The 24,859-nt window shown below is 40.7% G+C and overlaps 4 protein-coding genes across 8 annotated transcripts in view; 1 reads left to right on the forward strand and 3 right to left on the reverse strand.

The window, feature by feature from the left end:
- Nucleotides 1-7,526, reverse strand: part of LOC113167930 (ERC protein 2-like) — a 132,866-nt gene extending 125,340 nt beyond the window's left edge. For all 4 annotated transcript variants that reach the window (XR_003299319.1, XR_003299318.1, XR_003299317.1 and 1 more), the window contains exons 1-2: nt 7,311-7,526; nt 3,929-5,034 (exon numbers count right to left, since the gene is read on the reverse strand). Coding sequence is in view for 1 of the 4 variants with exons in the window: in XM_026368900.1 (XP_026224685.1) it covers nt 3,929-4,792 (864 nt within the window). In the remaining 3 variants the exon portion in view is untranslated. The remainder of the gene's footprint in view (nt 1-3,928; nt 5,035-7,310) is intronic.
- A 674-nt stretch (nt 7,527-8,200) lies between these two features.
- Nucleotides 8,201-11,914, reverse strand: tlr9 (toll-like receptor 9). Its single transcript, XM_026367613.1, has 3 exons — nt 11,803-11,914; nt 8,657-11,629; nt 8,201-8,557 (listed from the first exon to the last, which is right to left on the reverse strand). Exons 1-3 carry the CDS (start codon nt 11,803-11,805, stop codon nt 8,351-8,353), a joined length of 3,183 nt encoding a protein of 1,060 aa, XP_026223398.1. The 5' UTR covers nt 11,806-11,914; the 3' UTR covers nt 8,201-8,350.
- A 452-nt stretch (nt 11,915-12,366) lies between these two features.
- Nucleotides 12,367-20,043, reverse strand: apeh (acylaminoacyl-peptide hydrolase). 2 transcript variants are annotated; one of them, XM_026367615.1, is made up of 23 exons: nt 19,929-20,043; nt 19,299-19,428; nt 19,085-19,211; nt 18,895-18,982; nt 18,669-18,744; nt 18,459-18,550; nt 17,818-17,892; nt 17,558-17,695; nt 17,381-17,472; nt 17,257-17,297; nt 16,841-16,962; nt 15,971-16,031; nt 15,782-15,879; nt 15,647-15,698; nt 15,438-15,526; nt 15,201-15,339; nt 14,756-14,839; nt 14,261-14,341; nt 14,071-14,159; nt 13,620-13,810; nt 13,237-13,339; nt 13,048-13,154; nt 12,367-12,941 (listed from the first exon to the last, which is right to left on the reverse strand). In XM_026367615.1, the coding sequence occupies exons 1-23, from the start codon at nt 19,938-19,940 to the stop codon at nt 12,836-12,838; spliced, it is 2,193 nt and encodes a 730-aa protein (XP_026223400.1). In that variant the 5' UTR covers nt 19,941-20,043; the 3' UTR covers nt 12,367-12,835. The 2 variants fall into 2 exon arrangements, with proteins under 2 accessions (XP_026223400.1, XP_026223399.1); XM_026367614.1 differs by lacking the exon at nt 19,929-20,043 and having other exon boundaries at nt 19,299-19,521.
- Nucleotides 20,044-20,345: 302 nt separating this feature from the next.
- Nucleotides 20,346-24,857, forward strand: capza1b (capping actin protein of muscle Z-line subunit alpha 1b). Its single transcript, XM_026367622.1, has 10 exons — nt 20,346-20,514; nt 21,772-21,835; nt 21,938-21,989; nt 22,224-22,287; nt 22,367-22,573; nt 22,664-22,743; nt 22,912-22,990; nt 23,105-23,176; nt 23,294-23,356; nt 23,505-24,857. Exons 1-10 carry the CDS (start codon nt 20,476-20,478, stop codon nt 23,643-23,645), a joined length of 861 nt encoding a protein of 286 aa, XP_026223407.1. The 5' UTR covers nt 20,346-20,475; the 3' UTR covers nt 23,646-24,857.
- The last annotated feature ends 2 nt before the right edge of the window (nt 24,858-24,859 follow it).

Raw genomic sequence — 24,859 nt, forward strand, 5'->3', positions numbered from 1 at the left:
TATATAGTGGGTAACATAAAACAGACCTTGTTTCTTCTGGTATCCCCATACTGCAGCAGAGAGATGGGACATAGGGGACACACACACACACACCAGAATAAAGCCAAAATAGAAAGCAGGTAGAAGAAATATACCATAAATCATAAACTATTATGTAGATTACTTTTGTTGGGTTTGTTTAGTCGCTTGGTTACAATTACATGTGTTGACCACATGGGGGAGACGTTTCTCTTTGTTTGAAAGGTTTAAACAGCAAAGAGAGGACGGAGACAGTATCAAGTGTGATGGTAAGCTGTACAGAAACTAATTAGTAACTGGGCACTGGTCTCAATGCACAGTTTATGTATCAGTAATTAACTAATAAATGTCTCAGCAATTTGATGATAACTGAGAAATTAATAATTAAATAAGAACAGTTAAAACTATTATCAAGACACAGGCTGATAAAACAAAATAATTAAGTTAAAAAAGTTTTGTCTTTAGATTACATTGTACCATACTGATTAAAAGTACAATAGATGTTTTCCTCCATACCATCATACAAAAAGTTATTCCCTGTTAGGTGACTTTATATATCATATTCATAAATCAACGTTTACTAATGTAGTGATGGCTTGATTTATAAATACATTAATTACTTCAACTATTTATTATATTCACAAATGTGCAGTGCAGTGTTGCTGGGGCAGAGAGACATTTTGCTTAGCATCACTGGTTTTTGGCACATGTTACGGTGAAAAGTAATACAAAATACAATATGCTAATGTACGTTCACAGCTCTCAGCTCTCCTGATGGGCACATGGAAACTCGATCTGTGCTCATAACGTCACAGATCATACTTGTGATGATTGTGTGAGCAGGTTGAGAAAAGGGTGTAAGGAAATCAAAACAACAGAAACACACACAAAGCACCTTAAATAACATGGAGCTTCAGGGATTAACTGACAGAAAGCTAAAACAAAAGTTACATTACAACCCTTTTAATCTGTGTGAAAATATTTCTAAAATACTCAGACACCTCTTCTCCAGTCCAGAAGGTGGGGGGTGCCAAGGACAGAGTTGAGATGTAGGAGGGTAGCGAGGTGAACACGGATAATCAATGCAACAAGCTAGCGCTGAATATCAAGTCAGAGGTGTGGGTGGACAATCCTCCACACAAATGCACACACACACACATCCAAGACTGTAGACACAAATACATTTATACACACCACATACACACACATACACACACACACACTGTAACACAGTCCAAACAAACAGATGGTTAGGGGACAATTCTGTTCACTGGCGCTGAGAGAAAAGGTGACTTTTCTATGCTAATGACAAAGTTCTCTTGTCAGACTAAACTATTCCCAGAGCTTCTTGAAGGGCGAAAACCAGGGTAAACAAGAGCCGATAAAGATAGGGTGTGTGGGGGTGGGGGGGTGGGGGACAGTAGATAAGAGTTAGAATGACGTCTCCATGAGGAATAGCTTTCTGTTTTCAAAAGAAAAAAATAATCAGCTGTTTTTGTTTTACATGATGCGGCTGTTAACACTAAAAGTTAATAAGTGATCAAGAATACTAACAAAAGCTGCAATCACTATCAACTGAAGTCTGAAAGAGGAGAGACACACACATAAAGACAGAATAATATGATGACACTAAAATAATGTCATGTCATGATATATACAGTGGTGCATCGGAAGTTTTCAAACCCTTCAGAATTTGATCTATTTCTGCTTAAATATGACCAGAGATGTGAAGCCGTACCACAACTACATAAAGAGAACCAAATTATTCCAATGAAAAAAATGATCTCATAAATTGCCACACACAGAAATCATAAATCTCTGTGTGTGGCAAAAGTATGTCTCACACAATCTGAAGAGGAAATTAAAGTCAAACATTTCTATCAATGGCATCAAGAAAGTGTTGTTGAGTTAATTGCTCTGTGAGTGGGTCTCAGAGCTTTAATTCAGATGCAGGCAGCCACTGGAAGCCAGTGCAAGTATCAACAGTAGTATATGGTGTTTTGGTTGATTACAATGGGCTAGGATGACTTGCCATCATTAATGGATATGTATTCTACAGAAAGAGGTTCAGGTATACATCCAAATACTGTAGCTCGACAGAAAGTGGAGCAGGACAGCAACCTTAAACACAGCAGCTGTCCTAACAAAGAATTGTTTGGCATTAATTGAAGGTAAAGGGTTTACAAAAGGTTGTGCACCACAGTACATGTAAGCTAAGCACACTCATTTTCTTGATTACACTAATCAAACTGAATGACCACTGATATGAAAATCTGACTCATCCCTATGAACACAACACGTCATGTCCTCTTTCTGTTTGAGCTTCACTGACAGTGTATTAATCTTGCTAGAAACATTCTGTATATGATGAATGTGGGTACAGTTGAGTTTAGGGTTTTCTTTTGTGTTCAGACAACAGGTCCCCTATGAGGGCAGGATGACACACTGTAAGTTATGCATTCAATAGATGGTATGATAGCCTTGAAGAGTGTGTAGGATCTTTACTTTCCTATGTTGATTACATTACCAAATTAAATACTAGTACCCTAATTTTTATTATAATATATAAAAGTAATAATGGGCTAATAAAAATATAATAATAATCATATCTACATCCACAGTAAGGATTCTGAGACCATAACTCTAAAGGGAAGTTCACAGTTGAAAAACAGGAGATAAAAAGGAGAAAAGAATGAATGTAAAGAGATGGTAAGTCAAAGACAGTTAAAGAGAGTGTGGGAGAGACAAATGAGCTCTTGAAGTAACACAACACGAGTTGTATGGGTCTTTTGCTTGAAGGAGCAGAACAGAGAAGAACACACTCAGTCCATCGCTCACAGTCAGGTCCAGCCTGCAGACACACAGAGACTGGTAGCGTTGACCGTCGTGCTCCACTGTAATGTCACGGACACGAGAATCTCAACATCAGTATTTCGGTGCCAAACACATTTGTCATTTAGAAACCCGATTGAAAATCCCTCTGGCAGCTGTGTGGGTGGTGAAAGTTGTGTGTGTGTGTGTGTGTGTGTGTGTGTACCTGTAAGTGAGTTGTATGTTGACGTGGCTTTCTCTTGAGGCGGAGTAGTGGGATTGTCATGCAATTTCGCAAAGGGCCAGAAAGTTATTCCGCATTAATTATCAAACTTTCTGTTTATAGAGGTTCGGGTTTAAAAGGAAAAGAATGTGTGTGCGTGTGTAGGTGTCACAGTGTCCTCACACTGTATGACAATGTGAGACGAAGAAGCTATAAATATAAATGCAGAGGTGGCTCCTTGGTTACAAGAAGGAGGAGTTAAGTTGAAGAGCGCTGATATGATTAAAGTGATTAAAGTGAAGAGATGCTTGTGTGACAGAGATAAGGAGCGAACAAGGGGCAATAAGGAGGTTCAACACAAACCGCAGATACTGTGTTTCCAGATATTTCCCTCGAGGAAAACACTTTGGGAGAAACAGAAGGTCAACAAGATATAAAACAGACGAAGGAGAGAAAAAGAAACAGCAGGCGCACAGTAGCAATGCAGTGGGACAGATGGATAAGGCCTCAGACTGAGTGGGCCGCACTCCAGGCAGAGACTGGTCAACGTCCCATCAGGAGTAGCTGTGAGTTGTTTTAGAATCCGGCTAACACTTAGGATGGCTGCATGTTCCCATGGAAACACAGACAGCGCTGAGCCTGGTGAACATCTTTATAAATGAACTGCACTGAAGCCTTTTTCTATGCAACCTTGAACACAGGAACAAAGGGTCTGATGTGCAGAAGAGATGGGAAGATCAACACAAAACGTCTCAACAGACGAAAGAATTTCTTTTCAATTTCAAATCAAAATCACTGCACGTGTTGTAATGTCATTCATTATTAAAAGTTTAAGATGTTGAGCATCCCACTCTTCAATTTGCCAAAGGTGCTTACCTGCAAATCCTCTTGATTCACCCTATATTGATCTTTCAGAGCTGAGCTCCTCACTCCCTCCTCTTGTCTCGCTGCCTTGTCTCTCTTTACATCTGGGCTCCAGAAGTTGACACTGTTAACGCTGTGGCCTGTCCTTCCATCCCTCCCTCCATCTAGTTCTCTCCTCAGGTTGTCATTCTCTCTCTGCAGCTCCCTTAGCTGTGCCTGAAGATCAAATGTGGAGGCCTCAGCCCGTCCGGCTGTATCCAGTACCTGTGCATGTCTACCTGACTGGCGACGCAAACTGGAAGTCCTTGCAGCAACTGAGGATTGGTCTCCATAAGAATCTGATGGGTGATGAAGCCCAGAGGAGGTGATGTTTGGGCTGCTGCCTGCGGCTGTTGTCCGGCCAGTGTAAGAGGAGCGGCTGGTGCTTCTGTCTAGTGTCATGGTACCTTTCGGGTAACAACCCGATGGTTCCAGGGATTCCCGCTCACTGGGGTACATGGTGCCTGACGTTGCATAGGCAGCACTCAAAGACTGGATGTTCTCCATAGACAGGGTTTTACCACTAGGTGCTCTGGCTGAAGCAGGGGTTGTTCCTTTGGCTGCTGATGGGGGAGGTTTGCTCTTTGAACCTGGCCTTGACACTGACCCTTGACCCCCAGCCAATTTAGACACGGTTGCAGGAACACCTCCTGAAACTGAGCCTGGTTCTAGCCCCGAACGGGAGCCTGGTGCTGAGCTTACACTCTGTTTGCCCTTTCCCTGTTTAGGGGACCTTGAGAAGCGTGAATGAGATGTGCTGCCATCTGTGTGCCCACTAGTCTTTTGCCCAGCGGACAGCTTGCTCTGAGAGGGCTTGGCTCGAATATTTAAAGGCATGTTTATGTGGCAGAACTGGACCACTTAGAAGAAACTGTTAGTGTTGACAGTATTTTCAGAACGAAGGCCACCTCTCGATATCTCAGATTTCACCTGTCCATCCTTGATGTTTTAAGACTTTTGAGGCTGAGTTTTATTTAGTCCCATCAGAAGAAAGCAGCAGTGACTGTTGACGGCGCAGCTCACAAACGCAGAGGCCGCAGGTCTTCTGGTTTCAGCTGCAGTGCAGGACATCGTGAATTCTAGACGAGGAGAATTAAAATCATATTATATAAAAATAACACAAGCAGCACAAATACAGTAGCATGATTGATATCCCTGGTCATAGTATCTACTGTGAACCATATAGTTTTGCACTGTTTCTGCACTTGGTTTTAAGCAATATAAGTATATTGTATAAGCATGTATTTCTCACAAAAATCTTTTTTAACAAAGCCTTGAAAAACACATGAATACTGCATTTTGGATTGTATATTATTAATTTCTAACCCTGTCCTTGTGATTTCACGATTCTTCGTCAGGAGTATTCGGCTAGACCTGACCTGACCCAGCATCTCTGCTTAAGCTAAATCAGGGCAGAGTGGTGAACACAGAAAATAAGCAAGACTGTGGATTTAAAGGAGAAGAGTTGGGACATCTTCGCTTTCAGTTACTTACTTACTAATTGGAAATCCTCTTTCTTGTTTTTGACTAAGAGAGAGATGGGAGTGGAGGAGACAATGTCTCAAGACACTGTCAGGTAAGGTAGCACTTCGGGGGGAAATCGGGGGAATTGTATGTAAAATTACAATAAAAGAAAAAATGTAAGAAAGAAAGTAAGAAATAGCTATAATTTACAGTACAGCGAGATTCAGAACACACGATACCACTACTAACACCGATGCTATCAATTATAGTAATGCATTTACAAGGTAAATAAGATAAATGAGCAAATCAGTCTGAGGTTATTTGTGTAATATGAATTTACTGAGAGCAGTGATGGAGACTGTGGAGTCTGATGGCTATTATTACAATGGTACCGACTACTCTTGGACCATAATGTTTAGAATATCTTGGAAACCCACACGTGGAAAATGACAGAAAACAAAAAGGACCATTTCAGCACCATGGACAGCACTAAATCCACTTCTCAAAGTACATGGATTCTAAAGCACGCTCAGGTCCGGAGGAAACAGGGACAGCACTGTGTAATTGGCTCCAGCCATGGCAGACTGCACAGGGAATTGGAAGCCCATTCTTTATCTACCAACCCTCTGGGGCACTTGCAAATCTAACATCATTCGTTCTCATGCTGTAGACTTACCGGTACCTTAGGCTTTGACTAAAAATAGAGGACAGAAATAGGCACTTGGAATTTAGGCTAAATTATACAAGTACAGGATGTTAAAATGAGTCCATACGTATATTTGTATCATAATGAACACGAGTGTTGAGTTGTTAGTTGTCTTTAACATCTCAATCACTACACATTCAAAAAACAACATATAGGTTTAAAAAACCAGGAGAGTAATGAAAGTAAGCACAGGCCATTCCATCATATATCAGATATTCAGGACTGTCTGCAAAGCAGAGGCAAATCCAGATCATAATCCCTCCTCTAATCCAAGAGGATTGGATCGTGGGAGTCACTGCACAGGATGCAACTGAGAGATTGGTTAAGTCTGCTTGTCTGTCATAACATAGCCGTCAACCTCTTGTCCATCATTGTTTTAGACAATGAATTTAGCCCTATTTGGCAACAATGGCACCACCAATCATTGTATGAACGCGTTACATCAGTGCATTTACAGTGAAGGTGGACGTTGAGCATTGATGGGTACAATGCAATCACAATAAAACCGCACCTAAACGTTTTAAAACAAGAAATCACGTTAGCTCGCCCCTGCTGAAGCTCTGTGTGGAGACACAGTGCATCAACATGGAGGTCAGCAGAAGTTGGTGTAGCTGTTCAGTGGCCATCGATGGACAAGCGCCAAGTTTACGCACATCAGCCCCCGTGTCAAACCAAACTAACAGAGCGAAATAACGGACCCAGACAGAAGAAAACAGGCAGAAGAACCGCACAAATACACGTAGAAAATAAAAAGCTACGAGTAGGAAACGCCTCACTTCAAGCCTTGGTTCACTTCTTAGTTAGCAGCCAGCTGTTGCCGCGGAGAGGAAAGTGGAGTCACCGCCCAAACTGCAGCGGCACAACTCTGCAGGATGATATTTAAGAAAAACGAGGCTCTCATGAAGCTCAACATGCTGCCAGACCTACGTGGAAACAACGAGCAAGTCCACCACAGCAGACTTCAGGAGTGGAGGGACGACCACCGAGCATGTGGCTGCGCTCCATAACTCCACTACGACCCTCGCATGACGGATTAGTTTGTTGGTCATACGCACACGGCTACATGACTTCGAGCTAGTACCTTACATAATAAATAAGCTGCCACACGAACCGAGAGCGCACAGTTGTTGGAATAACGCTGCCAAACGACGGCCCCCCCCAAAGTCCAGGTGTGCCCCAGCTTACCGGGCGGGCAGCTCTCCATCACCGCGTCCCCAGCTGTGCCCTCTCCGCCCTCGGCGCAGGAGCCATCGTCTCCTCTCGGCTCCTCTCGTCTCCTCTCGGCTCGGGCTCGGCTCGCTCCTGACCTGTCCTGACAACGGCTCCGCGTGGGCGCGCCTGACCGAGCCGGCGCGTGCACGACCCGCGCTGCGCGCCGGGCCAGCGAGCGGAGGTTTCCCAGTGCACACACACACACCTACACGGGGCGTCAGTGCGCGCGTAACACATCATGTGAATGGAAGAAATAATGACATTCATTGTTTCATACGTCGGTGCCAGTTACAGAGTCATCCCATGAGGCAACCTGCAGACTTAAAACAAAGGTGCTACCACTGTTCCTGTTCACTGTTCATTCACTCAATACAATTCACCCAGAAAATGAGTTGCACCAACTATTTCTACTCAGAGGTTTCAATCTCAGAAGAGAAACCCTTTTTGTCAGTGGGAGTTTCCAAATCAAAAGACAAAAATGAATGTGACTATTTTTGTTTGCAACTTATCACTTTATTTTTTTCTTTTCCAAAAGCTCCTTGATCTCTGATGATACTTGCAAATTTCCAGGTGCAAACCTTTCCCCAGGTGACTTCTCAAATCTGAAACAGACGCAGCTTATGAATCTGTTTGTTAACTGTGAGAATGAATCATTGGTTTCATTTCCTCTGCACATCTAACGAAGGAGAAGTGAAATTTTGAGGTGGTGTTTTATATATGAAGGAACACCACACGACCGTGTTGTCCTTATGAAATCAAACTACGAAAGTGAAATAAAGTTTATTTGTGCAGTACGACATGAGTGTGTCAGTGTTCGTTTACAATGTCACTTGATGTTGCGAACAACTAAAAACAGCCCAAGCTCATTCAACACAAAGTCACTTTTTATATACTAAAGAAATAAAATGTTTCAAATATCAATTAAGTATTATTACATTTGCGACATAATCCATCAGGAGGCAATGAGAAGCCTTTTTTACACCGAGGTGCTCTCCAACAGCAGTGAACAGTTGTCACATGAAACTTTCACTCATGTTGCTGTCATAAAACTTGAGATTATCTAAAGACAGTGCCATTCTCATTCGATTCCAGAAAAGCGGTTGGGCCCTCGGGTTCCTCGGCCAGGAGAGCACAGACTTCTTGCACAGCCTCTTCCTCAGCTGGAGGTACTTCAGTTTGGGAAACAGCTCGTCCAACAGAACCAGAACAGCTGTATCCACCTAGTTTGGGTAAAATCAGAGTAAAAACATGGCAACAAGTTAGAGGTAGTACGGACATCCACATAATGCACATGAAAGGAAAATGTAACTTTTACCAACCTTCTCATCCAGAAGCCGCTGTTGAACCATGAAGAAAGCCTGACGGATCACGCCGTTCACTGTCTCGCCACCGTTAGAACCACTGGACAGCACAAACACTGTCTTCACGCTGTCGTAGACTGCATTATGTAGATTCTCAATACAGGAGAGCCCGGGAATCCAGTCCCTTTCTTCCAAACAGAGACTGAACTTCCTGTGACCCATGTTTTCCATGTTGACAGTAAACTCATTATAGACCCAATCCCTCACAGCCTGGTTCCTTGTGTCAAACACCACAAAAGCATCATAGTGATGAGGTGAATCGGTACCTGGCAGTTGGGAGTAGCCTTTATGACCTGCCCAAAGCACCTGTAGGCAATACCACATATCCCAGCCATAGAGATGCTTCAGCAGGGGAAGAACTGTCAATGTCAAAGTTAAGAAGGAACAGACGAGGAAGGCTAAGCTACCGTATATGTCCTGGCAGGAACGCTTGTCCATAGACAATATGCTCTCACCTTGCTGGGACTCTGGGTAGTCACAATGCACAGATGTGGTGAGATAAGGAATTTCTATAGGAGTAGTACGCAAAAAGTCTGCAAACCAAGATGTATCACAGTCACATTTAAAGGGGTTTGCATGCAGGGTGAGTTTCCGAAGGGCACTGCCATTTTTTAATGGAGGAGGGAGATTCTGATGGTCCAACTCTTTGATCTGATTGTGGCTGAGATACAGATATTTCAAGGATTTCGCTTTTCCAAAGAAATCCTGGGGAATACCATTAATGCGATTGCGACTAAGGTCCAGGAAAGAAAAATTTGCTCCAAAATCAATGACATTAGAAGGCAAATAAAAGAGGTGATTATCACTGAGGTCCAGGTGACGTAACTGTCTGAGAGCTGAGATGTTTTGCCATGCGAAATAGTTCAGCACATTCCTGCTGATGCTGAGGGCTTTGAGGGTTCCTGGGAGGTTAATCAGTACCTCGGGCGATATTGACCCCAGATCATTGTCAGAAATGTCCAGGTAGATAAGATTTGTCAGGTTTTGGAAGAAATGAGTGTACTTGTTGTTATCAGAATCCCACATAATGTTCAGCTGATTTCCATAGAAGTAGAGGTATCTCAAAGAGCTGCTCACCAGTCTTTGATCTATCCTCATCCCAATGCCGTTGTTCGCCAGACTTAGAACTTCCAAGTTGGTCAGGTTTTGAAGGAACTCAAAGCGATGACCCATGCCCCTCATCTTGAAGTGAAAATCATTATTACTAATGTCTAATACCTTCAGAGTGGTTTTAAGGTCATTGAGAGCATCTTTATAATAAAGATCAAGCCTATTGTAGGACAAATTTAGAAGAACTAAACGTTTCATGTCATCAAACAGCCCACCTCTCAATGCCTGGTTCATGTAATTGTAGGAAAGATCTATGCAAACAGCATTTTCCATGCCAACAAATACATCTTTTTTAAGAGATAATATGTCATTTTGGGATAAGTCAAATGTTAATTTATGCTGACAGAAACGTTCCCTAAAGTGCCATGGGAATGGGAAATATGATGCATCATCCACTGACATTTCCAGCATGTTTGATGGGTTCGATGCCCAGGTGTTGCTTGCAGATGTAACTTCTCGATCTATTTCAATAAGGGGTTGGTCACGAAAATGATGTGTATACAAGTTCTGGCTCTTACAGCTTCCCTGTGCCGCAATGTCAGATGATGGACCAGCGCAGCACGGAAGGAAATTAAGCATATTCTGGGAGAGGTCAACGTAGGTGAGAGATGGTAACTGTTTCAGAGCGGTAACGTTACATGTATTAATGAAGTTCATCCTCAGTTCTAGTCTAATTAGATTTCTAAGTTTGGACAAAACATGAAGGCTCTCTGTTGAAAGCTTGCGGAAAAAGTTACCACTCAGAAGAAGGTACTGTAGACCGGATATGTTCCCAATATGTGGGGAGAGGATCAGCTCCTTGTATGTTTTCAGTGGTTCATAGTTATAGATGAGGCTCATCCAAGTGAGGCCCGTTAGCTCTGAGAAGAAGGTACCATGTTGTATTGCATTTGTCAGGAGGTTGTCAGAGAGGTCCAGTCCCTTTAAATTCTTTAATGGTCTGAAAAGGCCTTTTGGAAATTTTGTAAGTGAGTTTCCCCGCAAGCTTAGGAAGGTGATGGAGCTGTTCTCAGCATAGAGGGAGTCTGAATGTAAATATAGAGGGTGATTGTGCGGGCAAGGAAAGCAGGGCCTTGCTGCGTGGTCGCAACGCTGGCAATTCCACTCCAGGTTCAAATACTTAAGGACAGTTAGGTTGGCAAATGCTCTTTCTGGGATCTCTGGGATCGTATTCTCTCTTAAATCTAACATCTCCAATGAAGGTGGCAGTCCTTTAGGGACAGCTGTGAAATTATCATAACCTAATGAAAGGTTTTTGAGTTTAGGGAGCTCTCTGAAAACCCCCTCACTGATGTAAAAGGACTGGTTGCAAGGGTTTGCATAAAAGCAGTTCCTGGAGAGATAGAACACTTCGAGATTTGGCGTTTTTAAAGGGTGGACGATGTGGAAGATGCGATTATTCTGTAGATCGAGAAGCCTCAGGCTTTCAGGTAACCAGGGTATAGAGGTGAGGCTGTTTCCTGACAGATACAAAAATGTAAGCCTTAATAGGTCCTTGAAAGCATACGGGTGGATCTCCATTTTGCATGAGCGGTCTTGCAGGGATCTCAGTCGACCTGGTTGACAATTGTCCATGATCTTGAGAGTATGAAGGTTTGGGGCCCCTGCAAAATCATGCTGCTCCACTTTCCGTATTTTAGTCTGATTTAAATTAAGTGACACTACCTTGACAGAATTGATGACAGGGACATGCTTGATTGGTCTCTTAAAACAATCGACTACAGTGGCATTTACATCAGTGTCACATGGGAAGAAGAAGATATTTATGCTCCTCACTAATAAAAGAAGGTGAGCAAGGATGATGATACTTTTCAGCAGAGCCTGAAAAAAGGAAACCAATTCATATTCAGTTGTTTGTAGATAGCTTGAAAAATGCAACAGGCTAATTAATGTTAGTCAGTATCAAACAGCATCTTCAAACACAATATTAACTGCTCCTGACTATCACCTAATGTTATCACATATCTGATAGTAAAATTAATTGTCTTACTTACCATAGTAGGTAGAGCATCATCTTAAAATTGAGAGCCACATATAGCGATCTTTAGTCCAACTGCAATCTTCCAACAGACCGTACAGTACAGAGACTGAATCTATTTTTGCAGAAGTGAAAGCATTTGGCCATATATACAGCAGCCTGAAATCAAATCATGTGACCCAAGTCAAATACATGAGGCGCATCCACTACAGATTGGAACAGTATTGTCCTTTATGGCACTTAAATGAAAAATCTAAACTATTAAATGTTTTCCTTTTTTTAAAAAGCAGATCATAAAGAGGAAGGGTGGGTGGGTGTGGGGTTTCCATTGATGAACCAAATTCAATGACTTCTGTAAATCAATAAGACTTCTAAAGCAAGATACAGTATAAGTAAGGCGTTTTCACACCTTTTTCCATTTGCTCTGGTCCAAATCCCTTGATGAGTTTGTAAACTTGTTCCACATTCCTCTTGGTACAGTTTCTCCAAGCACCCTTAGTGCACTCTTAGCGTGCACTCACCCGGTTAAAAAATGTGTTTCAATCTAAACAACAGCATTCAAAGATCCACCGCACACTGATGGTATTGTCACAATCACTTTATTTGCACTTAGTATCATGAAAAACAGGAAACTAACAGAGTTGAGTAATTTTTTAAAACCAGAAAACCGAAACAGTGAGGATAGAAAAGGATTATTAAATTACCTTTGTTTGTTAATATAACCTTAATCACAACTTACATCAGATTATTTTCTGTGTAAATCAAGACGGCAAAAAAAAAACCTGCTGAATCCAAAATGTATTAAAACCGCTTGCATTCAAGTGCTAAGTTAAAACCTTTACTTCCCCATCATCTTACGGAACGTTATGGTGGCATATAGCCACAGAACAATTACAAGTAAATGAAAGTGTGTTCTAGTTGGAGCACATTTAATGCTTTGGCTTTGGACTGGACCTCACACTGTCCTGGAATCAGGAAGATAATATCCCTTACAACCAGTAGTGTTTTGGTATCTTTTGCTGGCTGCACGACTATGCATTTATTTACCATCACAGCCTCAGGTGCTGAATTATCCACAGAGCGATGTTCATAAAGCCATCAGACTCGGCATCCACCTTGGAGAGAGAGTGGTTGTTCCCTGGATACCACAGCAACCTAAACAACACAGAGCAGAGCATTAGAGGATGAACAATAAAAGCCCTGTTATGCAGTGCATATCTGACATAATCAATGAAACATGGTACTCAGACAAGCTGCTTACCGTACTGGGACCTGCTTTGATTTCAGGGCTCTGTAATATTCAATTCCCTGCTTGTTAGGGACACGTTTGTCATCTTCCCCCAAGGTAAGCAGTACTGGTGTCTGTACCTAAATTAGAGATCACCTTATATTACTTCTCCTGTGGAATCTAATGCACCCAATAACAATGCATACATAGAAATACTTATACCTGTGCGACATGTGCAATGGGGGATTTCTTCAGCATCTGTTCCCAAACTGCAGGGTCAGGTAGACAGTCTGTGCTGTAGTCATAGCCGGTCACAGATATGCACCTGCATAAATATGGTCAAACATTAACAGAAAGAAAGAAAGAAATCACTGAAGGCTTTGAGGACTCGTGTTCTTGCTGTGTTTTGGGGCATTACCGAACACTTCCTACCCTGATAGACAGAGAGGCAGACATTCCCTTTAATCCTACTCGTTTGTTCACAGCCGTCAAAGTGGAATGTGAGGGTGCCATTGATAAAACCCAGTAGATACAGTATGTAGTTGTGCACACAGTCATAAAATTAGTATGAGCAAACATTCAGGAATATGCATACCAAGACGTACCAGTCTGGGATGTCTGTGCTGCCAATCATAGAGGCTAAGTTAGTGACGGGGTTACGAGCCACACAGGCCTTGTAAAAACCTGGGTACTGGCCAATCAGATGACAGGCCAGAAAACCACCATGGGAGCCCCCAGACACCGCCACCTTCTCCCAGTCGAACTCACCACTTTGTAGAACAGTTTCAACAGCAAGCTGGTGGGAAGAAAGATGTGGAAAAATCGGATTTTGAAATAATAACATTTTGAAAATGCATGGAGAATCCAAAATCAAAAGTAGGGGAAATGAAAACTTAAATAAACTTAATAACACTACTGCTATTATGACAGATGATTTCTGAAGAAACTATTCAACAGTATAAACAGTCTCCATAAAGCAGCGCTGGAAATATATATACATACAATGACATTTATAGTCATTGTTGAAAAAAGCACTTGTTGCTTCTGTGTTCTTACATGAACATCTTTGACATCCTGGTTGCCAACATTGCCGGGTAAGGAGAGGACATTGTCTTGGCCGTACCCAAGAGAACCACGGTAGTTCACTGAGAAAATGAAGCAAAACCAAAACACATTAGCATTAATATATATGTAATTAATGAAATGAATCCACCTAAGATGCTATTAAAAACGATGCTTAACTTACCCAGCAATACAGCAAAACCCATCCTGCACAGTACAGAAGAGGACAGAAGCCACTCAGCAACAACTACTGAGTGAGGACCTCCTAATGAAAGAAACAAGCTCTGTGTAATACAGGTTGTTTGAATTTTAAACTATCTGTGTCTTTGTGAAAATGTTAGATACAAATCTGCTTGAGGAACTTAAATATGTGAAACATACTGCAGGACTATGAGCAGGACTACATTAGACCACCCTTTGTTTTGAGAATATGATTCAATATTTTGCCACTAAGGACATTGTCATAGCAACAACAGTTGGCAATGCCAATCTTATCAGTAGCTGTAGCTCTTCACTGAGAGGAAAAATATATTGAGAATCCATTAATATTACATTTATTATTAACACTGATACAGATTTTTAACTATGAACAATTTATTTTGTTAGTACTAGATTATTAGCACTAAAACAAATAATGACAGATGAAGAAGAAGACAGAACTATAGTGAGAGTTACCGACCATGCGGAGAAACTATAAGAGGCAGCTTCACTTCATCCTTTACTTGTTTTGGTTTGATCAGCAAAGCATCAAAATCAAGGCCAGCTAAAATGAAAGAAAAGAAAAAACATCTGTCAGCTCAATTTAAAACACGCTGCTCTTCATGTGTCTCTCAGCACCATCATTTCAACCTCCATAAACTTGGGCACACAATTACTCTTTCTGACATATCTGTCGCCTTAGACACTTTCTTCCCTAACTCCCTTAATCATTTCTTTAATTATCACAACTACTTACCGGTAACATAATGGTTTATAATTTTGTATAAACATGCACATTTTATTAACAATCTGGTAAATCTATTGAATATTAATCCGTTTTTTTATGCTGTTTGCAGTTACCAAAATAGAAAACAAATTCACTTCTGCTAGCTACTGTTTATGTACTACTGAAACACTGTTCTTACGGTATTGACTGTTGTCTTGCTCTGGGGGAGGGGTAAGAGTCAAGATCTGCCAGTCAATATCTGGCAACAACTGAGACTCCTCCAAAGTAACCCACACCACTTCATCCTCAGAATCTCTGTCAGGAAGGAAGCCCACCCTCTGGATAAAATAGATAACACATTTCATTTATTTAATAAAACAGTATATAACATATTAAAATGTAAATACTTAATTCTTAATGAAAATGCTGTGTCTACCAGACTTGGAGGGTAGTTTGGAGATGAGCAGTTGACCACCATTAGATCTCTCTCTATGTTCAGCAGGCACCAGTTACCAACATCAGACTCTGGACAACAATATTGTCATTGTTAGATTAGATAAGAAAATGATCAAACGTCTTTGAACAAGGCTGTGTAGACCCTAACATAGGTAACAACAAGGTTAATAAAGGTTTCTTCTGACTCACTTGAAGTCAGCGAGGTGACGCTCCCTGTGCTAATGTCCACCACCAATAGATCCTACAAACGTAAAGAAAGAAAATATTGTCAGTCTAAAATAAAATTTGTAATTTTTCTTATTTGTTGACAGGAGTTCACTGTACCTTGCGGCTGCGCTGAGGACAAGCAATGATAACACGCTGACTATCAGCTGACCAGCACTGAGGGGATAACTCGGAACTGTAGATACCAGTAAAGCCATCTGTAAAGTCACACACAATTACAACAAAGTCTGTTATACGGTGAAAAAGAGGGCATACTGTGACTATACTAAATACCACTCTATTCTTTACCTTCTCCAGGTCGCTTCACCACATCCACCACCACTGAGGTCTTCTTCGTGTACCAGTCATACTAGAAATAAAACAAGCACAGATTAATATATGTACAGTATTTCCTCTATAGGCAATCTTTGGCTTTCAAAAATTATAAAAACAAGATAAATGATAACAAAATGAGTTATGTACCACATTCCATGTCACAATGATAATTTAAATTTTGTCTTGTTTTTTAAATTAAGAGCACCCCTTTCATTTACAGTGCTGCCGGCTTGCTTAGTTCAGATAAAGATTTTCTTTACAAGAAAGCTAACAACACGTTTTAGTATCCTATCATACAGTCTCAATTTGATGGCTACAATAGCCAAAAGAGCTAACCGACACAAAAATACAACAGTGATTCTAGGGTTACAAGAGAGGGTGCACATAACATTTTATTTGTAAAAATAAATGTAATGGGTAATTATTGAGCAATAAGTAAGTTTTCTCTGTGCTAGCAATTAGGCAGTTGAGATAAATATGTGCAGACAAACCTTCCTTTTTAGAACAGGTGGGAACATTGTTACCTGCCTGTGGTCATCTCTGATACCAGATGAATGCAAACAGGCTGGCTGCTGGCTAAAATCCTTTCAAATATTATACTACCTGAATTAAGCAACCATACCAGCATTTGCCATATTTGCTTAAATAATATTTATATAGTCTTATGTTGAAGATAGTTGAAGGTTTATTTTCTCTTACTTATAAACCATGATGATGGGCCCACATTCAATTTTCTTGTGAGTAACTGACTGAAATATGCTGAATATATTTGCCAAAATGGTGAATATTCAATTTAATTCAGTTACATTTTGTGTAACAACAAATCACTTTATTCTGTCTTACCATACACAGCCTGCTGCACTGCATGTGTGGTCCGTAGACAGAGCATTCCAGATAAACAATTCGACATTGGTCTGGGCTTAGCCTGGGGGAGGACACTGCGCTGGTGCCTGATGACAGCTGTTCTGAGGAACACAACAAACACACACATGAACACAGTTTCTCTTTTGTAGTTAAATGTGTACATCTGTTTGACATTGTCAGCTCAGGTATGGAGCTGTGTGAAATACTGCTTAGAGTGTTGCATTTATGATTAACTTTACATGATGCTTTATGTTTTTAGCAATACTAATAATGCTGAAAACTGTCCAAAAGACAATCTGATTATAAGACACTGTTCAAGTCTTGGTATGAAATGGCTCAGTGCAGGATGGGCATTAATCATTGTACCTTAATGGACCTGGTTCTTGTTCACTTACCACATTTCCCACCAGTAAGATCCACATAAAATAAAGACGACCTGACAAAAATGGAAAAGATTCAATATTTAAAGTAATAACTAATAACTTTTCTCTGATTAGTGCACATCATTTTAGTTATCACCTCCTGTTGGGGCAGTACTTAAGGCCAAGTCTGAAAGGCTCATGCCACCAGCCTACAAACACCACCCCTGTGTCACCTGGAGCCCAAAATGCCTGTAGAGAGCAAAAGAGTAAGAACATTACAAGTGCAGAATACCAAAACAGAACAATTTATCATTGCAAAAACTGTTACACCAACCTGTCCTGGTGAGATATTTTCAGGCACTCCTTCCAACACAGAAACATTGTCACCCTCAATGTCCAAAACACAAAGCACTGGACAGCTCTTGCCAACTAGCGCCTCTCCCCAGTCTTCATGGTAGACAAACTGCTCCCCCTGGAGGAATACAAAAGCAAACATGACAAGTTTAACTAGAGAGGATGATGAACTATGATGTTAAAATAAATATCTGAATAGTTCAAATGCTTTTTTGTTTTAAAACTATAAAGTGCTTTCACTTTAACAGCCTCCTTCTTCTCCACTCTCATGATCTCTTCCTCATCCCCAACGGAAGACAACTCTGGTGACTCGGTCTACCAATGAAAGAATGAGGAACAGAGAAACAAGTCATTTCCCATTAGTGATTATGTTTTTATTTTACTAATCTTATCTGCCCATGATAAATGATAAATCAAAACTAAAGTAACCATTTACTGCTCATATGGCTATATTCTTACAAGTGCTGTCATAATAATGTGCTTTTACAAGGTGATGGAAAAACACCTTCTAGGGGGCATACGAACAAAACTATTCACAAAAGCCTCTTTTCAAAGGCAATAAGCTTTGAAATATTATTATCTGGTTTGATGAGTGGGTCTGGAGTATAAATCTTCTGAAACCAATAGTCCACCAGCAAAATAATTTTGCATCATGTGGCATGCACTCAAAACTTATTTTTCACTTTTCAAACAATTCCCTACAGAAAATGAATGAATGGTATCTTGCACCAATAAATGTTTCTGGTATATGCTGAACCCAACCCCAGCACTGACATCAGGGCAAACAAATCAACACACCTGAAACTCTTAACATACAAAAAACAATGCAGCAACTGTACTTTGTGATTCAAATTTAATTCAGATTTGATTTCTTGACCGACCTGAAAGAAGGATTCTGCCTTGGGTCTCTTTCTCTCTGCCACATACAAGAGGTGAGTTTCAGAGTGGGACCAAACCAAGGAGCCAAACTGTGCTAGAGATGCAAAACAGTATGATTAGCACATGCACTAGTACAAGTTGATCACAAAGTTTCAAACAAACTGCTTAGCAAAGAAAAAAAAAAATGTTGATTTAGAGTTCAGATGACGTACCATCTTCATAGACTCTGCCATGCTTATTTAAGGCGGTTAGATTTATGCTCTTCATCTTGATATTTCTACTCCAGATCTGATGTGATGTGATACCACATAGAGGTCAGAAGAACAGATTACATATGAGCACAATAAAAGGGTCAGTAAAAAAAGTAAAGTGCAGCAAAGACATTTTGAAGGGTGGGTGACAGCCAGCTGAGTTTGAGCCTGTCAGACAGCTACACACCTCCAGAAATTGTTTGTCCTCTCCTTTGATTGTGCACTCCCTGACAACAGCTTTCATATCTCCTGAAGGAGAATCCTTACTGAGGACCCTGACAGGAGAAACATATTAATAAGACACTTTTGTCTCGGGGTTATGTCTGCACTGACGTGTTCGTCTTCACTCCAGATGAAATGACTAAATGTTTACATACTCTCCTGTGATCTCAGTGCAGTTTCCCGAGGCTCCAGAGTAGACCACCGACTTGTCATCATGGAATACAATGTACTGTCGGCAAAACTTGACGTTCTCGTTCCTTTCCAAATCACGTTGACTCCATTCTGCAGCAGGAAATACACAAAATGAATCAGTATGAATGAGCACAAATAGATTTCAGTGTCTTAGCGTGCCATGGACAAAAGTGCTACCTGTGTAGATGTTGCTATATTTTCCACCATATTGAGAAGTAATGACAGGTCCCACATCTGCTCTGCTCAGAGATGGGAAGAGACTGAGTTCTCTGTAAAGCTTGGCAATTTCCTCAGGGCTGGTGACCACCTGACAACAAGCAGCAGAGTAACTAAAAGTACGTGTCAGCGACACAAACTGTCTCGCAGCGAATAATGCCTTATTCATTCCCTAGCTAGGAAGCTAACTGGCGTTAGCCAAACAGGCACAAATCTGACACAGTTTTCCACCAAAAACAGGAAGTCCTGGAAAAACAATATAGCTAATAGCCTAATTGTGCGAACTAATTAAGGGAATTACGTGATAAACACAGTAACCGAGTGCACAAGCTAGTTTATTTCTAGCTGTGTTGTTACTGCTTGGCGGATTTAATTAAACCAGGAACTTCCTGTGGCAGCTGACAGCAAATATCGAAGCAGTCGGTCCGTGTGCTAGCTTGACCTGAAAGCTGGCTCACGTAAATTCAATTGTTGTCAAAACACTGACAGCGCAATTAACGACAAATATAGATTTGTACAATTATATATAATGCGTATTTTGATAGGCTATGTTACCTGTTGAGAAGCGAAGAATAGTTCGTCATTAATTACCTGTGAATCCATGACAGGGACGGTGAGTGTCGCTGATCAGCCGTTGAAGGCACAATGGGAGCAGCAGGAGTTCCCAGTTGATCACCGGGAAAACAACAGACGACCGGCTGTAGTTTCCTGTTGCAAAACACAAAATAAAGTCAAGTCCCTGAAAAATAACTAACGTTAGGTCCAAGAACCAATTGATAATTATAAAAAACATAACAAAACACACAGTCATACACACATATGTACACAATGGGCCAGACCACTTGGGATGTTGTCCCCCAAATAAAACAGCTGGTTCTAAGCAATATATGTGTACCTTTATTTTGAAGGCGAGTCTCTCCACAGGAGGAAGTTTAATTAAAGTACTGAGAATTTAACGACCCCTTGTGTTGCAGATTACATTTCACCAGATCATAGTTATTGGTTTGAGACTATGGCCCTTTCTGTTAACAAGACACATTACTAAAAAAACTTGGCTGCTAGTGTTAATCGTTTTATTGTTTGACTGTCAACCACCTCTGTCAGTCAGCTGAGGTAGGTGGGGTCACAAAGATCCAAGATGGCTGACTTTGAGGAGCCGCTGTCAGATGAAGAGAAGGTTTGGGGACTATTTTATCCTTTGTTCATTGCCAACTTTCTACATCGCACACGTACTCATGTTATATGGTGGCATAAATGAAGGCTTGAGTGTCGGAAATATAATGTCAGTTTTCACCGTCAATCGATATGATAAACTTGTGCTTTTAGCTACCATTAGCTACCTAGCCAATGCTAGTTAACGTTAAAGCTTATAACGTCCGTTTGCTAGCGGCTGAACCAAACGCCGACCGAGAACTTGTGCGGAAAACTTTCTAGCAGTTGTAATTAGATGAATAAAATGTTATGGCCTCCACAACTTGAAGTTATGTTGCAGTGTCAAGGCTTGTTTGCAATAATTAAAGCGTGGTCTACTTATTCCTCTCGTTAGCTAACATTAGCGGCTAACGTTACTTTGCTTTGGATTTCTGGGTCAAACAGATTCAGTTGCAGCTCAAATACTTGCCTCACATAGCTTGACAACAGGATATGGGAGTCTGTAGTTTAGATGGAGCCTGATAGTGACACCCGCAGTGGCAATAGGACACATTACCAGCGCGAGCTAATGCTGAAATTAGTGTGGACGACTTTTTTACGGTAAAGTTGTTTAGGGCATTATGTGGGTAAAGGCGAGTATTGAATTTTCCGAGTGTCCTTCAACACAATACCTTAACATCAACAGTGCGTCCTAAAGTTACAAACTAGAGTGGCGACATTCTTCTGAAAAGCATTAGAGAGAGACACTGAAGATCTATTTACGATCATGGAAAATTAAGGCCAAGCTTGTGACATGGTTTTGTAGGCACGACACATAGCCTAGACATGTCGTTTATGACCCTGTGCCCATTCTGAGCAGTGAAGTGAAGTGAAGTGAAGTGAAGTGAAGTGAAGTGAAGTGAAGTGAAGTGAAGTGAAGTGAAGTGAAGTGAAGTGCACTGTGTAACATGTCTCGGTTGTTTCTTTCAGACCTTTCCTCCAAACGACAAAAACGTATTTGATGTTATTCAGTACAATTTCTTATGTGCAAATTTGTAACAGTTTTTTGTTTATATAAATTGAATTTCTAGTAATTCTTGGTTTAAGCATAAGTAAACACAGGAGGCGAGACAGCTTTTTTGTTGCGAAAGCACCCTTTACTGTCAACTATGGCAATGTAAGGCCACATCTAGATGCCATATTAATCACAAAATAAGTAACTCATATTTTGACTTGTCATGAAATCCCTATTATTTGAGAGTGTTTGATTCTTACTGTGTGTTTTGTATTTTCATTTCCATAGGTCCGCATAGCAGCCAACTTTGTCACTCATGCTCCCCCAGGAGAGTTCAATGAAGTCTTTAATGGTAAGAAGCAGTGGGAAAATTTCTTATGATTATGTATGATAATATTTCAAATTAATTTCATAAGAGCAATACACAAACGGTGGATTCTTATTCTCCTGTTAGATGTGCGGCTTCTTCTCAACAACGACAACCTCCTTAGGGAGGGGGCTTCACAGTGAGTACCACTGAGTTATGATTCAAGAAATTCGTGATTATAATTTACTCTGTTTCAAGCAGTACAGTACACTGTTCTACCACAGCCTGCAAATGGGGAAATTTATTTACAAAATAAGGTTTATTCATTGTTAGGCAGTGAGTAGAGTATGGTCAGTAGAAGACATTTGTTAAAAACATTTTGATGCCATATTATAAAGGCCTATAATTCCTTTTGCCAATTTTATTTGTGCAGCTCCTTTGCCCAGTACAACATGGATCAATTTACTCCTGCCAAATTAGAGGGCTACGATGAGCCGGTATGTTTCATTCTTACACCTTTCTTACGTATTTCAGTGAGCATCTGAGCCAGACTTGTTCTGTCATCTCATTTTATAGGTCCTGATTACAGAGCACGGTGACTTGGGTCAGGGACGTTTCCTGGATCCCCGCAACCATTTGTCGTTCCGCTTCGACCACCTAAGAAAAGAGGTTAGCGATGTACAGCCGTATGAAGGGGACACAGCCCTGAGAAGCTGGCGGGATGCCTGTGACACTGCTCTTATTGCCTATGTCAAAGAGCACTACCCTACTGGAGTCTGCACAGTAAGGCACACATGAACTATGTTTCATATAATCAGCATGGGCAATGTTTTACCTTAAACCATATTTACTTATACCATCTTTGTGTTTCAGGTATATGGAAAAACAGTTGATGGTCAGCAAACTATCATAGCCTGCATTGAGGGACATCAGTTTCAACCGAAAAACTTTTGGTATAGTGAACTTTCTGCAATTAACTGTTTATAAGCATATCTGATAAGATACATTACTGTAATTTAGAATATAACTTTATCGCAAAGGTTTCGTGCATTTGTTGTTAATGTTCTTGATGTTGTTGTCTGATTGTCATACTGGGCTTTTCTTAATTTGATCTAACACAGGAATGGGCGCTGCAGGTCGGAGTGGAAGCTCACCATTGGTCAGTCCACTGCTCAGGTGGTAGGAGTGTTGAAAATACAGGTACATGAAATTGAAAGTGATCATATGAATAAATGATAGCAGTTAAAAAAAAATGTTTATTTTGTAAGGTCTGTAAAACACCGGATTACTAATGAGGTTTGTCTTTGTCTGCAGGTGCATTATTATGAAGATGGGAATGTGCAGCTTGTTAGCCATAAGGAGGTAGAAGAATCGATACCTGTGACTGTAAGTAAAGATTCAAAACATAAAACCACTATTGTCTAGTCTATTTGCATGGTTTAAACCTCATTTTCCTTACATAGGAAAGATAAAAGGGGATACGTTTGTGTATTTTTGAAACAGAATGAAATCCAGACTGCTAAGGAATTTGTTGATATTATTGAGAATGCAGAAAATGACTACCAGGTAAGTTATCTTTTATAGACTACTCTTTTTTATGATAATGTTTAAAATGACAGATTTTACTTTTAGTGAAACATACATAAACATTTTGAATCAAGCTAATATATAACTAGTATATCTGATACTGATTTGCCTCTAATTTTGCCCTCAGACTGCAATCAGTGAGAACTACCAGACCATGTCTGACACCACCTTTAAGGCCCTGCGTCGCCAGTTGCCTGTCACACGCACTAAAATCGACTGGAATAAGATCCTCAGTTACAAAATTGGCAAGGAGATGCAGAATGCCTAGTGGAAGGTTAGGAACTAACTAGGGAGACACATGCTCCACTGGGCTCATAACCTAAATTTACACGTGCAAGGACTAACCAAAGCAAAACTATATCAGTATGGGGCAAGGATTTAATTACAAACAAAAGTATAACTGAAGATTGGCAGACTGTTAAGCACAGATACCTGTCTTCTGTAAGGAAGTTGTGGTTTTGGACATAATCATGGTTTGGAGAAACTGGTTACCTCTGGATGTGTGTTGTAAAAGAGTTGTGTTAGTTCAGCGTGCAGGGCTGTGCTCAGGACTGCTACATTAAAGAATAGATCTTCTTTCAGCCATCTAAGGAATCACAGACCTGCCTAGATTCAAGGGTCAGAAGTCACAGTATTTCGTCTTAGACAAACTGATGCACTGCTGTGATCATGTCACAGCAGAAATCTCAACCCACAAGGACAAGACCTAGGACTGTGTAAGGCAGCTGGTAAGAAAAATTAAGCACACCGACATATGTCAGAGATCGATTTTGATTGTAAAAAAGATGCATCGGTAAAATCAGGTCATTGAGCAGATTAACAACATTCATTTTAACTGTGTGTTGTTAGCACGGAGTAGCACAGTTCTCAGCGTAGCTCTGTTTCTGCAGTGTAGATTTGTATGTTTGTCCACGTCTGTCATGACTGAGGGGAATGTTGTACTTGTTTTCTGTTATTCTCTAGTGACTTGTCTCCACCCATGCAAGCTATGGTGACTGAAATAAGATAAAGCAACCTCTTTACTGCTGCATCTATAATGCATTCTGTTCTCTTACTTTGGCAACAACACCTACGTTACTGTAAAGCTTTTCCTTTGTGAAAGGAGAACATACTCATATTAACCAAGATTTAATTGCCAAAATCTCTTTCCTATGGTAAAGAACTCCATCCTCCCACCCATGTATGCAAATTTCTATTTTAATACGCAGTTGTTTTGTTGTAGTCTTGGACTATTGCACTCTTAAGTCTAACAAATGGTTTGTGCATTTGTCAGTGTCAACTGAACGCAATGCAGTTGCTATGTAAGGCAAGTTCATATATACTGTATGTGTTACATGACTTCTGAGTGGACTGACTCTGGTTACTTGTTAGCTAGACCATGTGCTGTGTTCAACCCTCATACTATACTGTGTGCTGATCAGTTACAAAGCTCAAGACTGTACTGCCCCATTCTGTTGTACAAATAAATGGACTGAACATATT

Source organism: Anabas testudineus, chromosome 7 (genome assembly GCF_900324465.2).
Source record: "Anabas testudineus chromosome 7, fAnaTes1.2, whole genome shotgun sequence".
Classification (NCBI taxonomy): Eukaryota; Metazoa; Chordata; class Actinopteri; order Anabantiformes; family Anabantidae; genus Anabas; species Anabas testudineus.